This window comes from Coffea arabica, chromosome 1c (assembly GCF_036785885.1).
Source record: "Coffea arabica cultivar ET-39 chromosome 1c, Coffea Arabica ET-39 HiFi, whole genome shotgun sequence".
NCBI lineage: Eukaryota > Viridiplantae > Streptophyta > Magnoliopsida > Gentianales > Rubiaceae > Coffea > Coffea arabica.
Window position 1 is genome coordinate 15,660,695 of NC_092310.1, and position 16,032 is coordinate 15,676,726.

Genomic DNA, 16,032 nt, shown 5'->3' on the forward strand with positions numbered 1-16,032 from the left:
TCCCCATTTGTTTTAGTTAGCAAATGTAATAGGTTCATTAGCTTGATTGCTTGCTTTTGTTGCTACGTGTTAATTTGCTTTATTAGGCTCTTGCATTTAGTCGAGCATGCTAAGTGTTATGTGCTACGTTTTTATAGGTGATTGGCATGTCTACTTGCTTTCTATAGTCATAGATGAATGTGATGGATGAATGCGTCACCGTGGCTAGTCCAACGCTGGTCATGGTTTTTCCCCTCGAGCTCTCGCAAGTCCAATGCTTGTGAGAGAATTTTAGAAAAGGGCTAGTCCAATGCTAGACCCAATAGGCCGTCCCCTCTCGTTGGTACATACTTGCATGTCTCATTACATTTCATGCATTTTTCTTAGTTTTCTAGCATTTGGCATGTCCCTCCAACCCTTTCCCTTTCATTTTAGGCTTTTTTCATCTCCATGCTAGTTATAGGGTACATTTGCTTGAGAGTTACCCCTTAAATATGGGATATAGACGAGTGTGGCTTTTCTAAGCCTTAGCACGCTTGTATTCCCTCTATCAAAAGGGAAAATTAAAATCACAAAGTTAAGAGTCATTCCCGTACCCGACTTGATGCATTCCTCTAGGTTTATACACTCTCATTTTTATCATATCACTTCCTCACCTTCTTTATCCACATTCTTTTACTACTTATATTTTTTCTCAATCCACATGCCATGGTTGCACATTTTTCTTTCCCTATCACTTATTTATTTTCTACCTCACAAATTGCACCCAGTTGCACTTATATGCATTTATTACTATTATACCATATTTTCATCCACTTGCACACAAACACCTTTATTTGCTCAATTGGCACACTTGCACTTTTCTTATATTTGCACACTTGCACTTACATTTGTATTTTTATTTTTATTTTATTTTGCATTCTTCTTACATTTTCACACTTGCACTCATATTTGGGTCTTCATTTACATTACCCGTGACCTCTATGAGAGTTTTCCTTATTGGCCATCACAACTCATGTGATTGGGACCAAAAAGCCTCGTAAGAGACATTTTTAGATTTAGGATTGCATTTTTCTTTTTTTTCGCATCCATTAGTTATATCCAACATACAACACATACTTTGGGTAGAAGAATTAGGAAAAGAAGGGCTAAGTCACGCAACTAACTTTGGCTAGGGTAAGGTAGTGCCTTAGGCTTTGCCTTTGCCTTCTCCCTTATCAAATGTGACCCCCGATCCCTTTCTTTGGTTACGTAGACCTAAAAAATTCTTTAAAAAGGATTTGTTTACTTTTCTTTCCAAAAACAAAATCACTTTTTGGGTGACTTGGTACACCCTAACTCTATACCAAGTGGCGACTCCTTTTCTATCTAAAACCCTTTGTTCGGCCAAACCGTCGCATTTCACAATCCCACGGCCTTTTATTTTCACTTTCACACACGTTCACATACATATCATACACACTACTTTCACACCTCAAAAAGTGGGGCGCGACAGCTTGGCGACTCCACTGGGGACCTCCTAAGTGGGTCCAAACATTTGATTTAGCCATTCTTTTCCTTTTTCTACCCTTGTTATGCGTAGCATTTGGATATTAGGGTTGCATCTTCCATTTTAGGAACTTTTGCCTCGCGCGCGTATCAAACTATTCCCTCACTCACGTATGTATGATTGGTTACTTGGATGTATGTTTTACTTGTTTTATCTCGCACTTTGCATTGCATTTGGGGGGGGTGTGTCACCTTTAGAGCCTCGCGTTGGGTCTCAACCCTTTCCCTCAAAATAGGGAACACTTCATACGTGCACGTTTATTTACTGTTATCCTATTTTATTTTATTTTCGTGGGCTCTTTCCCACACCGCCTTGTAGGACTAGGAATAGTTTCTCTAGGTATGTGGATGGTGTGCTCTGCGCCCATAGCAGTACCTAGGGGATCGCTCGAGCCACCGACCGAGGGTCTTGGGATTGATAACCCATTCCCTTAGGTCTGAAGGCTTGGGGACCTTTTTTAAACCTTATCGAGTCTAGTTGCATTAGTGAGCCCCAGCCTCATGCATCCATGTTAGAGTTTTCCTAGGTTAGAGTCAGCCTCACCCTTTTTTAAGCACATTAGGCACGAGGGAAAGGGTTCCACCCCTTTTACATGCTTTTATTGTATTTCTTTTCTTAATTGCTCCCAATATATTATGTGTACTATCAATTGCACTAACCATTTCGTTGTTTTTTTTGCTTGCATTCATGTGCTTTAGCAATAAGAGGCCTCTTTGGCTCTCTTTTAGTGACTTACCCACTAGATAACTCACATGTTTAAATTTCAGTTATTACACTTAATTTTCAATAAGTACATTTCATTTTTAGGCCTTTCCCCCCCCAATGCATTATTTATGTCCTTTGGGCCATTTTTGTCACATATTTACATCGCTTTAATAAATGGCATCATGCATTAAACCTTAGAAGGAACGCCATTTAGGCAATTCCATGTTAGGGATAAGCCCACCCTATAATCTCATGGGTATTTAACCCTATTTTTGGGATCTGCACGTTTACCCTTTTTGCAAAATAACCTAAGGGGTAAAATCCCAAGGTAACGGTATCTAAGTGAATTCCCCATCCAGATGGCGCAGTGTCGAATGCTTAACCAAGTCCTCCGAGAGTTGAATCAGTGGAAGAATAACCTATCTTATGAGATTGGAGGGCTATTCCAATATGTGGGGCATCTACCAAGCCTTGTCGACATAATACCCAACGTGTCTGCTATCCAAGCATTGATCAATTATTGGGATCCGGATGCCTCAGTTTTCCGGTTTGGAATGTGCGAACTCACCCCAACCCTAGAAGAGTTAGAGGGATTGTTGCAAGTATCGGGAAAAGGCAGTCCTATGATATACCCGAGCGGGGGAACGAGAGAGCAGTTTTGCAGATTTTTGTGATTGAGGAACAATAGCCTAGACCAACACCCCGACGCTAGATCTTGTCCACTGAGGTTTTTGTATGACCGGTTTGGGGAAAAGGAGTCTTTTGAGCGCCATCAGAGCGATTTCTTTATAACAAGGGGGCAATGGGAAGAGAAGCGTGTGCAAGCTTTTGGTTTGGTTTTGATCAACTTATTGCTATTCCCTCAAAGGCATGGAAAGATGACATTTGCAACAATCAACATGATCCAAAGTCTTTTTTTAGGAATTCGTGGAACGACACTAACTTTGATACCCATTGTCATAGCGGACATCTTCTCAGCCCTTACCAATTGCCAAAGGAAAGGGGGTTTCTTCTATGCTTCAAATTTAATACTTCAAATGTGGATCATGGAACATTTGGCGAAGAGATCACTTAACCCTTTGGGTTCTTGTCTCTTAGTTGAGAATTGGATTGATTCATATCGAGAGAGAGTCAGCCGCTACTACCGCGTGATGTCGTCAAGCCAGTTTATTGAGAAGTTCAACAATTTGACACCAGAAAAAGTGCAGTGGGTTCTAGATTGGACCAGAGTTAGAGACCCAGCTTTTAGGACCACTCAACATGACTTCACCCCTCTAGTTGGAGTTAATGGTCTAGTCGCCTATATTCCACAAAGGGTTATGAGACAGTTTGGATACCCGCAAAGCATTCCTATGGTACAAGGGGTTGAAGATCTCAGATTGGGTACGGTGACCGAGAGTCGAAGTATGGTATTAGAGGCTTGGGAAAATTTGCAAGGTCTTGAGAATTTGCAGTTGGAATTGGTAAACAAGATGGCACCTGCAGTTATGCCTGGGTACAATGAATGGATCAAACAAAAGGTGGAACATGATAGGGCAAGGCAACAATCAGCATCAGCCAGTCCCGAAGAACAAATAGAGAAGCTAAGGAAAGAATTAGAGGAATCTCAAGCCCAGCTTATAATGGCCAACAGAGTTTTAGAAGATACCCAAGTGCAGTTGAGGAGGGAGAAGAAGAAGAATGAGAAACTAGAGGAAGCCATAGACGCCCTTGATAGGATTAGGGAAGGAGCTCGTAAGCTCAGTTTAGGGAGCTCTAGAGAGTCACAAAGTACAAGTCTCTTGACACATAGGGATTTTGTAAACATGGTTACTAAGACCATTGACGAGGTTGTAAAGAAAGATTGAACTCTTCCACATTTTATGAGAAGCTTTCCATTTCAAAGTTCTAAATTCACTTACAGGTTTGGAAATGGGATTTTACCCCGAAGGCTTGCATCATGCTAGGCCTACCCTTGGCACAAAAAGGGTCCCCCCATAGGACATGCATTTGAATTGTTTGAACAATTACTAACTCATGTCTTTTTCTTTTTCTCTTTTTTATAAGTTGCAGAAATCCAGTAACGATTGGTTTATCTAAAGATGTCTTTTGCATCCTCAGGTAAAGTTTCAAAATAGCTTCTCGGAAAAGCCCCATTATTACGAGATCCCGAAGTAAAGCCCAAAGGAATCGTGTAGACATGAGTACTCAGCCAGAATCGTCTAATAAGACCGCTGCAACTACCCAACTGGAAGCCACAAGTCCCGGGGTTCAGTTGACTGAATTACTCACCAAATTTGGGGAAATGGCGTCTGAGATGGCTGCCCAAAAGAAGTTGATCGACGAGCTCATTAGTAGCAGAGTGCAGCCCGAGCCTACGGCCGTCAAACAACCGGAATCCGAACCATTTGTCATTCCTCCAATTCAAACCACTTTTGAGGGAGTTTTCATCCCGTACTATACTTATACTCAAAATCCTCTGTTCTATCCTCCCTATGGGCAAGGATTTCAGCCTCAAGGTGGTCCAAACATGCCTCTGGATCCACAAGCTTTTTATCAGACTACCGCAGAGCCTGTTGTGCCAGAGCACACTGTTCAAACCAAGCCAGAAGTGGGAGAGTCGTCTGCCCCGGTGGATATGAAGCTACTCAAGCGGTTGGATCATTTCGATGAGTTCATCAGGAAAAACCAAGGTTTAAGCAAACAAGGGGTGTTAGACTACGATGATCTGTGCCTGTTTCCAAATGTACAGCTGCCCGTAGGGTTCAAGACCCCGAAGTTCAATAAATATGATGGTACAGGCAACCCTAAGACACACTTGCGTTTGTTTGCCAACCAGTTGGGCAAACCAGTGGATGACGAAAACTTGCCATTAAGGTTATTTCCAGAGAGTCTAGAAGGAGACGCCCTCGATTGGTATTCCAACTTAAAACCAGAGGAGGTGAAGACTTGGCTTGATCTATCCAACGCCTTCATCAGACAATACGAATATAACTGCGAGCTAGCACCGACCAGAACTACTTTGGAAGGCACAAAGAGGCGACTATCTGAAGATCATAAAACATACGCCAAAAGATGGAGAAAGATAGCTGCCAAGGCTGAGCCTCCGATGACCGAAGATGAAATTGTTCGCACTTTCATAAAGGCGCATGATCCTCCACACTTTGAAGAAATCTTCCGTATGACCGGATGTTCATTTGCTGCGATTGTGAATAAACTCGAAGAGTATGATGATTTTGTGAGATCCGAAAAAATTGTTAACGTCTCTGCCTTAAAATCACAAGTAGAAGCTTTGCAAGGGCAAGGGAGCAGTGGAAAGAAGCCGCAGTTTAAAAAGAAAGAGGGGGATGCAACTTTAATCTGGAATCAGAACCCTTCACCCAAACTCCGATACCAACACAATCTAACCTACCAACCACATTACCCTTATTATTCAAACCCGCACCATCTATATACTACCAATATCCATCACTCTCGACGTCGCCCAAGCTATCCTAACCCACCTTTAGCTCCTTTTCAAATTTCTCAACCAAATCCACCCCAAAACCGACCTCAACCTCCTGAACCTTCCAACCAAGCCCGTGGCCGTACATTTACCGATTTAGGCAGGCCTCTGGACCAATTGTATGACCAGTTGAAGGCCGCCAGAAAAATTGGTATGGTACCCCCTCCGACCTATCCATATGGCATATTCGCTGGGTATAACCCACAAGCCGTTTGTGCTTATCATTCAGGGGCACCCGGACATTCAACTGTTGATTGCAAGGCTCTTAAGCATAGAATTCAAGATATGATTGAAGCTGGAGAGATTGTAATCAGGAAAAGGGAGGCACAAGGGCCGAATATAAATAGGAACCCCTTGCCGGAACATACTAATACCATTGGGGTCATTCTGGATGACGCAGAGTATAAGGAGCAAGTCCAAAAATTGGCAAGGGAAGCTGAGGTGTTTGGGGTCACAGACCAACCATTTGTAATATAGGTGCCATTTGAGCAGGATAAAAGGCCTTTTATTTTGGATTTCACTCCAGTTGAGAGCGAGGCTTTGGAGCCAGTGGCCATCGAATTCCCAGAGCAGGAGCCTGTTCTAAGTTTGCAGCGAGTGCCATGGAACTACGATGAACCTGTCATACAAATTGGAAAAAAGTCAGTTGCCAAAGAAGAGGTGTCAGTGGTCACTAGATCAGGGAGAATTGCAAGTCCGTTTGGAGCTACCGTTCCGATTCAAACAAATAACCCTAAGCTGCCCGCTAAACCAACAATTACTGAGAAGGAAGCCTTGGATTTTCTTAAAAGGCTCCAAAGAAGCGAATATAATGTAGTCGAGAAGCTAAGCAAGTTGCCCGCCCAAATATCCATGTTGGATCTGCTCTTTTCTTCGGATATGCATAGGGATGCATTGCTCGAAGTGTTGACTAAATCTCGAATCCCTAAGGACATTTCGGTTGTTAATTTCTCACATATAGTTGGGAGTGTGTTATTTACAAAACAAATCACTTTCTCTGATGATGAATTACCGGCAGAAGGCATTGGACATAACAAAGCTCTGTACATAACTGTGAGGTGCAACGGGAAAATGTTGCCAAAGGTGTTGATTGACAATGGATCTGCGCTTAATATCTGTCCTTGGAGTACTTTGGAAAAGCTAGGGTTGTAAGATATCAAGCTAAGGCCTTCAGGGACCATAGTTAGAGGTTTTGATGGAGCACAAAGAGAACTTATAGGAGAAGTGGATTTAGTAGTTGAGATGGGGCCCGCACAGTTTCAAATAGCCTGCCAAGTTATGCACTTTCCTAGTATTTACAATATTTTGCTTGGAAGGCCGTGGATTCATAAGTCCGGGGCTTTGCCTTCTTCATTGCATCAATTGTTGAAATTCATAGTAAATGACAAATTGATAACTATCTTTGTCGAGGAGGATTGCCTCGTAATTGCTGATTCTGGGTTCGAAGAAGATGGTAGCCGAAACGCCACAGTGACCCCTCATAGCACAGCTGATATCGTCTCCGTAAGTTGGATAACAAAAAAGGAACGAGCTCTGTCAAAGGCCAGTGTCATGATGGCTAAGGAAATGATCCACGGAGGATATGAGTTTGACAAAGGGCTGGGACGTGATCTACAAGGAATTCTGAAACCAGTGGAAATTGTGGAGAAAAAGGATTCATTCGGTTTGGGTTTCCGACCAACCGCTAAAGACATCAAAAAAATGAAGGAACGCAAGAAAGCAGAGAAAGAAGGCAGGCAAAAGGCCTTGGATATTCCATCACTGCATTATACTTTTCCACGACCAACCGAGGTGATCACGTCAGAGATTAATCCAGTTGACGAAATCGAAACTAGTTTGGCCCAATTGTTCGTTGGGGCAACATTTGAAGATAGTTTCCCAGATGAGGCCGAGTTTCCCGACATCCCTGAAGGATCAATTTCCAATTGGACAGCCGAGTTTCTGCCCATTCAGAAGGAGTTTCGGTAAAACTAAAGGGGTTTGTCATTCATGCGAATTCATGAAAATACTTCTGCATCTGTAAATAGCTAATGAAAGCATCTTTACCTTTGACTAAAATTTGCACATGTAAATATTGTTTCCGCTTGCTTTCTTTTGTTTTCGCTTTCAATCAAAGGTTTTATGAGAATGCACAAGTGGTTCTTGTCATGTTGTTTTGTTTATTCGTTTGTCATATTGCTTATTCATTTGTTTGTTGTATGTTTGTTTGCTTATTATCCCACATTCGTTAATTCTTTCAGATGGCCAAAAATAAAACTATTTGACCCTTTGGATATCACTATTCTGGAATTCAATAATGGCAATCTCTATATCACTCACGACTTGGAGGTCTGGGAATCTGAGCTTCAAAGCGAGAGTGATAATGAGGAGGTATTCGATTCTTTTGCAAAGGACTTTGAACAATATGAGGAGAAACCAAAACCGAACCTAGAAGAAACAGAAAAGGTTAACATTGACACTAAAGATGAAGTTAAGGAGGTGCAAATTAGTATTCATTTGAATGAGAGGCAGAAAAAGGAGATGCTTGAATTCTTGACTGTGTTCCAGGATGTATTTGCATGGTCCTATGATGATATGACTGGTATTTCAAGTGATGTGGTAGTACATAAGTTGCCCACAGACCCTACTTTTCCACCCGTAAAGCAAAAACCCCGAAAATTCAAACCAGATATGAGCCTCAAAATAAAAGAGCAAATTGAAAAACAGCTCAAAACCAACATTATCATTGTTTCCCATTACCCTATTTGGCTTTCGAATCCAGTCCCCGTTCCAAAAAAGAATGGAGAGGTGCGAGTTTGTGTTGATTATAGAGACCTCAATAAGGCCAGTCCTAAAGATGATTTTCCTCTGCCAAATATTCACATTCTTCTGGACAATACCGCTGGGCATGAGATTGAATCTTTTTGTGATTGCTTCGCTGGATACCACCAGATTTTGATGGCAGAAGAGGATAGGGAGAAGACTGCTTTTATCACCCCTTGGGGCATATTTTGCTACCGAGTGATGCCCTTTGGTTTAAAGAATGCCGGAGCTACGTATCAAAGGACCATGACCACCCTGTTTCATGATATGATCCACCGGGAGATGGAGGTCTACGTGGATGACATCATAATCAAGTCTAAAAGGGCAGAGAACCATTTGGTTGATTTGAAGAAGCTGTTCGAAAGGTTGCGAAAGTACAATTTGAAACTAAATCCTGCAAAGTGCGCCTTTGGGGCACCAGCTGGTAAATTGTTGGGCTTCATTGTTAGTAAAAGAGGCATAGAGATACATCCAGCGAAAATCAAAACTATTCGAGATATGCCAGTGCCGAAAACTCAGAAGGACGTGAAAAGTTTCTTGGAAAAGATCAATTTTATTGGGAGATTCATTGACCAACTAACTGCCACATGCGAGCCGTTGTTCAAATTGTTGAGAAAGAATGTGCCATTGTATTGGAGTGAAGAATGCCAACAAGCGTTTGATAAGATCAAGGATTATTTGTTACATCCGCCAGTCTTGGTGCCACCCAAGCCGGGTCGACCATTAATCATGTACCTATCTGTGCTTGAAGAAGCAGTTGGTTGTGTCCTCGGGCAGCATGATGACTCCGGAAGGAAGGAGCAAGCCATTTACTATCTAAGCAAAAAGTTCACGCAGTATGAAGCTAATTATTCATTCATTGAGAAAAGCTGCTGTGCATTGGCCTGGGCAGTTCAAAAGCTGAGACACTACCTTTTGAGCCATACCACTTATTTTATTTCCCGATTTGATCCTTTGAAGTATTTCTTGGAGAAGCCGATGCTAACTGGACGTTTGGCTAAATGGCAGATAATTCTTTCAGAGTTCGATATTGTTTTCACTTTACAAAAGGCTGTCAAAGGGCAAGCTATAGCTGATTATTTGGCAGAAAATCCAAAGGATGATGATTATCAACCACTTCATACTTATTTCCCTGATGAGAAAGTCTTATTTGTAGGCGCCACAGACGATATAAGTGAGCAAAGCCCTGAATGGAGGCTTTTCTTTGATGGAGCTTCGAATTCTCTCGGAGCTGGAATTGGAGCTGTTTTGGTTTCACCCGAAGGGAAGCACTACCCTGCCGCTACCAAATTGCAATTTGCTTGCACAAACAACATGGCTGAATATGAAGCCTGCATTTTTTTTTTCAAAATGGCTTTAGAAATGGAAATCAAAGAGTTGATAGTTTTCAGTGATTCAGATTTTCTCGTGCACCAAACCTTGAAGCAGTGGATAACCAAAGATTCAAAAATTCTGCCCTACCATTGTAGTCTGCTCACTCTGGCCAAGCAATTTCAAAATTTGGAGTTCAGACATCTCCCGCGAGCCCGAAACGCATTTGCTGATGCTTTGGCCACCTTAGCTTCTATGATCCAGTATCCAGATAAATTGAGGATCGAACCAATCCAGATTCAACTTCAAGACAAGCCTGCCCACTGTTGGGTTGTAGACAAGTCCTTTGACAATATTCCTTGGTATAATGATATTAAGGAGTTTATCAAAACTGGGTCTTACCCTCTGCATGCTATTACAAAGGACAGGAGTTTTCTGCGTAGAATGGCTTCAAAATTTTTCTTAAGTGGAGAAGTTTTGTACAAAAGAACCTTAGATTTGAACCTTTTAAAGTGCATTAATGAAGACGAAGCTCAATACATGATGAAAGAAGTGCATAGTGGCGTTTGTGGACCTCACATGAATGGCCATTTGCTAGCAAAGAAAATCATGAGAACCGGATACTTCTAGCTTACTATGGAGCGTGATTGTATAGATTTTGTCCGGAGATGTATAAAATGTCAAATGCACGGTGACGTTATACGCGCTCCACCCACTGAATTGAACAGCATGACCGCCCCATGGCCCTGTTCAATGTGGGGTATGGATGTGATTGGTACAATTGATCCTCCCGTTTCAAATGGACATCGATTTATATTGGTGGTAATTGAGTACTTTACTAAATGGGTTGAAGCGGAGTCATTCAAACATGTAACGAAGAAGGTAGTTGCCAATTTCTTGAGAGATCACATCATCTGTCGCTTTGGAGTACCCGAAACGCTTATTACAGACAATGCCAAGAATCTGAACAATGACCTGGTAGATGGACTATGCGAGCAATTCAAGATCAGACATCGCAACTCTGCCATTTATAGGCCTCAGATGAATGGAGCTGTAGAAGCCGCAAACAAGAATTTGAAGAAGATTATCCGCAAAATGATTGAAAGGCATCGCGATTGGCATGAAAAGTTGCCTTATGCATTAATGGCGTATCGGACTTCTATCCGGACATCGACCGGGGCAACACCATATTCACTCATGTATGGAATGGAAGCTGCATTACCAGCTGAAGTTGAAATTCCTTCGCTACGAATCCTCAAGGAAGCTAAATTGGAGGAGGCTGATTGGATGAAGCAGCGCCATGAGCAATTAACTTTGATCGATGAAAAGTGGCTCAATGCTATCTGTCATGGTCAGTGCTATCAGAAACGTGTGGCCCGGGCTTACAACAAAAAAGTTCATCGGCGTGCATTCGAAGAAGGTGACAAAGTACTAAAGCGGATTTTGCCAATGCAAGATGAAGCTAAAGGTAAATTTGCTCCAAATTGGCAAGGGCCGTTCATTGTCCAAAAGGTATTACCTGGCGGAGCACTTATTTTGGCAGAAATGGATGGACGAATATTCCCTCAACCCATCAACTCGGACATGTGCAAGAAGTTTTTCATTTGATCATGCAAAATTTCTTTAGAAATTCATGCAAACGGCGAAATGCAAGTCAGGCCATCTTCTTTTACACTTAAAACATTTTATCTCTACTTGTCCCCTTTGAGCCATCAGAATTGACAAATTTTGACTTGATAACCCTTGAGAATTGCAAACCCCACACTGGGGCAAAATTTTTTTTGAAAGAGAGATGATCAAAAAGAAAAGAGAACCCCACACTGGGGCAAATTTAGTTTTTCAAAAAAAAATACAAAAGTGAGGAAAATGCAATGAAGAAAATGCAAAGAGAGAAAATTCGATCAAACTGAGGCAAATTTTCCTCAGTTTCGTTCAAAATTGAAGACGATTTCAAAGTAGTGCAATCTCAAGTCATTTCACACCTCGCATCAAAATTTGCTTTCAAGCCTCAACTTTTCTTGAAAAACACCTCACCTGACCTCATTACAAAGCCCAAAGTCCTGGCTTTCGTCACTTGTTGTATTTCTATTAGGAAATTTGTTAATCAACTGGCAAGTGATGCCTATAATGCCTTCGCCTAATCTCACAAGGGAAGTGCATTTTACTGATGCCAGAAATCTTTAACTCATATTTCTGAGTCGATCATGGTCGAGATATTTCATTGTTTTTTAGGTGAAAACCCGAAAGGGCGCCTCGAAAAAAAAGAAAAAGAAAAAAAGAAAAGGAAAAGACAAAACAAAAACAAAAAAAAGGGTGGGGGCAACCTTGGTGAAAACCTGAAAGGGCGCCAAGGCAGGTTTTCTCAACAAACGAGCACGAGAAGGAACAGCTGGTGACCTGGTTCATTTAGACTTTTCCTCATGTTTGTGATACTTCTGCCAAAATCGAATTCCGAAGCAAATATATCCAAAGTCTTGAATATGATATTCGTTGGCCAAATTTGTATCTTTCTTTACAAATATTCTTTTGCAAAATGTATCTTTATAAACCTCTTGGTTTCTCTCGATTATTTGCGTTCGACTGCTTGTGGTTGTCTGCATTCTTTTGCATGCTCATCTTTGCCTGACATAGGAAATCATCTTGCATATATCATTGATTTTTATATGACAAATTTTTCATGCATCATTCTTTCACCATTGGATTCGAATGGATGATAAACCCTAAGGTTTGTGCAAGGATAGGGGATTCAATCATCTATTAAAGTGAGTAAAATGCAATAAAGCTGCTACATACATTTGGTGACGTGGTAAATGCATACTTTATTCAGTCTCAAGAATTGAAAGGTTTCAAAATTACAAGTTCGACTAAGCCAGACGCCGCAGAACAGAGGCAAAAGCATCACAAGACTCATGTTTACACGATTCTCAAGGCAAACCGGATCAAATGATGGTGGCAAGTCCATTATTTCTTCTTTTATTGCAGGAACGTTGCGTTTACAAACGAAAACAACCACTCTCCTTTTCGCACTTAAATCGATGTCAGAAAAAGCTCCCCAGTAAGCAAAGACGAAGTGATAATGTTATTGGCAAAGCTTGATCATAAGAAACAACATCAGCTATCGCTTTAGCTACAGAGATCAAATCTCCCTCTTGGTACAGAAGTTTGAACTACTCCCAGGAAAAAACTCAATTCATCGTTTAAACCTCCCCAATGAAGTCCCGTTTTAAATTTCTTGTTCGGGCCAGTCCCGTTTTAAATTTCTTGTTCGGGCCAGTCCCGTTTTAAATTCCTGTTCGGGTCAGTCCCGTTTTAAATTTCTGTTCGGGTCAGTCCCGTTTTAAATTTCCTGTTCGGGTCAGTCCCGTTTTAAATTCCTGTTCGGGTCAGTCCCGTTTTAATTTCGTGTTCGGGTCAGTCCCGTTTTAAATTCCTGTTCGGGTTCGGGTCAGTCCCGTTTTAAATTTCCTGTTCGGGTCAGTCCCGTTTCAAATTTCTTGTTCGGGCCAGTCCCGTTTTAAATTCCTGTCCGGGTCAGTCCCGTTTTAAATTTCTTGTTCGGGTCAGTCCCGTTTTAAAATTTCTGTTCCGGTCAGTCCCGTTTTAAATTCCTGTTCGGGTCAGTCCCGTTTTAAATTTTCTGTTCGGGTCACGTATACATAATATCATGGGCCCCACTCGACCCGGTATACCCAATACAACAGATACTTTGCAATGGGTCGAATGACGTCATTCTATTGGGTTGGGTGACGTCATCTGGGTAGAACTGGGGACTGTTAACCATCGTCTTCCCTTCGACTGAGTCCACTGTTTCTCACCAGAAAATGCATAACGCATTACCTCCCAGACATCTCATCTTGGTCGAAACCAAGATGTAAGAGCAATATTCAATGGAAATACCAAGATCTTCCAGATTCGAACTTAATTTGTGCATGTGATGCAAGAATTATACTTCGAAGGTACTTCACCTTCTTCACTCCCTCTGTCAAGGGGCATCGATTAGAATCGAGTGATTGTGTTTATGTGAGGCAATTCTATCACTCCTACATCAGTCGAACCCTGAGGTTCGAGAATGTTCTCATATCACAAGTCAAGCTGTCTGTGTGCCGCTGCGCTTGCCGGGGAAGATAAAGGAATCCACTTAGGGTTATCTGTGCGTGGGCCGTCCGCGTAAGTGGCCCAACATAATCGACATTTCTTGATCAGATGGGTCCATTAAAATGTATCTGGGCCTTCCACCAGGCCCAATCAATGATGGTCCAATTGCGGTCTAACTGGGCTGTTGAATCCAACGGCTCTTCGATCCATTGGGCCGCGTAATTTCTAGTGGGCCTCTCCTCAGGCCCAGGTCAATTTAGTCGCACATGTTCTCAATTTCTTGATCCAGTGGGCCGTTTCAAATGTAATTGGGCCTCGTACCAGGCCCAATAAATAACAACACTAGGCCCAACCATAGTGATCATCAATGAAGAAAATATATAAGTCCCAGAAGTGTATTCAGCAATTCTCGTCTCAATTGCTATTTAAATGATGCACACTTGTCCAGTGTGATGATTCAGCCCCATTTAGCAGAATGCGGCATTCTCCTTCGTCGAATAGCACATATACTCCTCCGGATATCAAGATCAGGCACCACCTGTCCAAGAGGAAGAAGAGGCGAACTACCAGAGTTAAGTTCGCGTGTGGCTGCTGCATCCTCTACAGCAATGGATGCGACCAGGGACACCACGTTCTCAGCTTTGATGCGGCACGACAGTTATTCCTGGGAGTTCCAGAAGGATCCCCTTCACTTCACCACGTTCCAGGCAAGTCCGACCACTTGGTCGGTGTCAATTCGGACAAATTACAACCTCCGCAAGAGGTTGCGTCTCGACAAGATGTGGGCACGCCTCCTCATCAGGCTTCCCTGGTCCTTGAAGGCAGCGGATCCCATCAGGATTAATACTAGGGTCAGGGCTCTCGTAACGAGCCAGTTATCTAATTTCTGCGTCATTAGTCCCATTAATCTAGAATTAGCGTGCAGGTCCCTGCCACGTGTCTGGATCAACTGCACTGAAGCAGATTTCGAATTTGTACGCATATTGTTTAAGGACGAAATGAATTGAGGCATTTTATTTCCTTCCTGCGCATCTATTACACGTGTCACTGCTGCATTGAATCCCTATGTATTACATACGTACGCATACGAGTATGCTATCCGGTAATCTACGTTGCGTTTATACGTATTCCCTGTGCGCGTGGGTCCCACTTCATCATCCGATGGAGGGGGTTTAACCGGATCTGGGTTTCAGTCCGCTTCTTCTACCGAAGAAGGTCGGCTGCTCCCGGTGGAGCTGCCATCATCCGCGGCCTCATCCGAATCCGACAGGGTTCCCCTGAGCTCCTCCACTGCCCTGAACAGCAGGTCCAGTTCGCGGATGAAGCGATGGCTCCCCATGCATAGTGCGAAGTACATGCCCAGGAGCACGACGTGCTCCATGCCGCAGTCCCTCACGACCCTGAACAATCCTGCCATGTCCCTCGTGTTGGCCATTTTTTTCTCCTCCTCGAAACGCACCGTATCGACCAATCTCACCGGAATGGGCGTGCCGAGCAAGGAATGCTCCGCATTTATCGTCCCGTCCCTCTGCCACGTGTCGCGTGTGGGGCCCACAAGGCCGGGGACACGTGTCGGCCATCCCGACCGGAGCGGGGGCATTCGAAATTCGAATGCGACGTGGGGGGAAAATTCGAAATCGAATTTCGAATTCGATTTGCAACAGTGCATGTAGACACCAAATTTTGGTGTAATTTCATTTACTATTTATTTTTTTTAGTTTGTGCTTGTTTTATTCACTTTTTAGTTTTTAGTTTTTTAGTTTTTTATGTTGTTATTGTTTTTAAGTTTTTATCATAGAATTTCTCGAAAAGAAAAGAAAAAGCATTCAAAAAATATATATATGTTTTAATTGTTTTGATTTAAATTCAATGTTTTCTTGGAAAAAATGAAAAAAAAATGAAAATTGAAAATGAAAAAAAAGGAAAAAAAGAGAAAAATGATAAAAATTGCAACTTTGCTGTTTATTATTTCTAGTTTATTTATTTATTTTTATCTGATGTTAATCAAATTGTTGGTTTTTACTTAATTTTATTATCATTTTTGCTAAATTATTTAAAAAAGGAAAAAAAAGGAAAAAGAGGAAAGAAAAAGAAAAGAAAATTAGCA

General features: G+C 42.1%; 1 protein-coding gene across 1 annotated transcript; it reads left to right on the forward strand.

The window, feature by feature from the left end:
* Nucleotides 1–4,517: 4,517 nt before the first annotated feature.
* Nucleotides 4,518–6,869, forward strand: LOC140004720 (uncharacterized). The gene is made up of 3 exons (XM_072044863.1): nucleotides 4,518–5,561; nucleotides 5,847–6,023; nucleotides 6,195–6,869. The coding sequence occupies exons 1-3, from the start codon at nucleotides 4,518–4,520 to the stop codon at nucleotides 6,867–6,869; spliced, it is 1,896 nt and encodes a 631-aa protein (XP_071900964.1).
* Nucleotides 6,870–16,032: the final 9,163 nt, after the last annotated feature.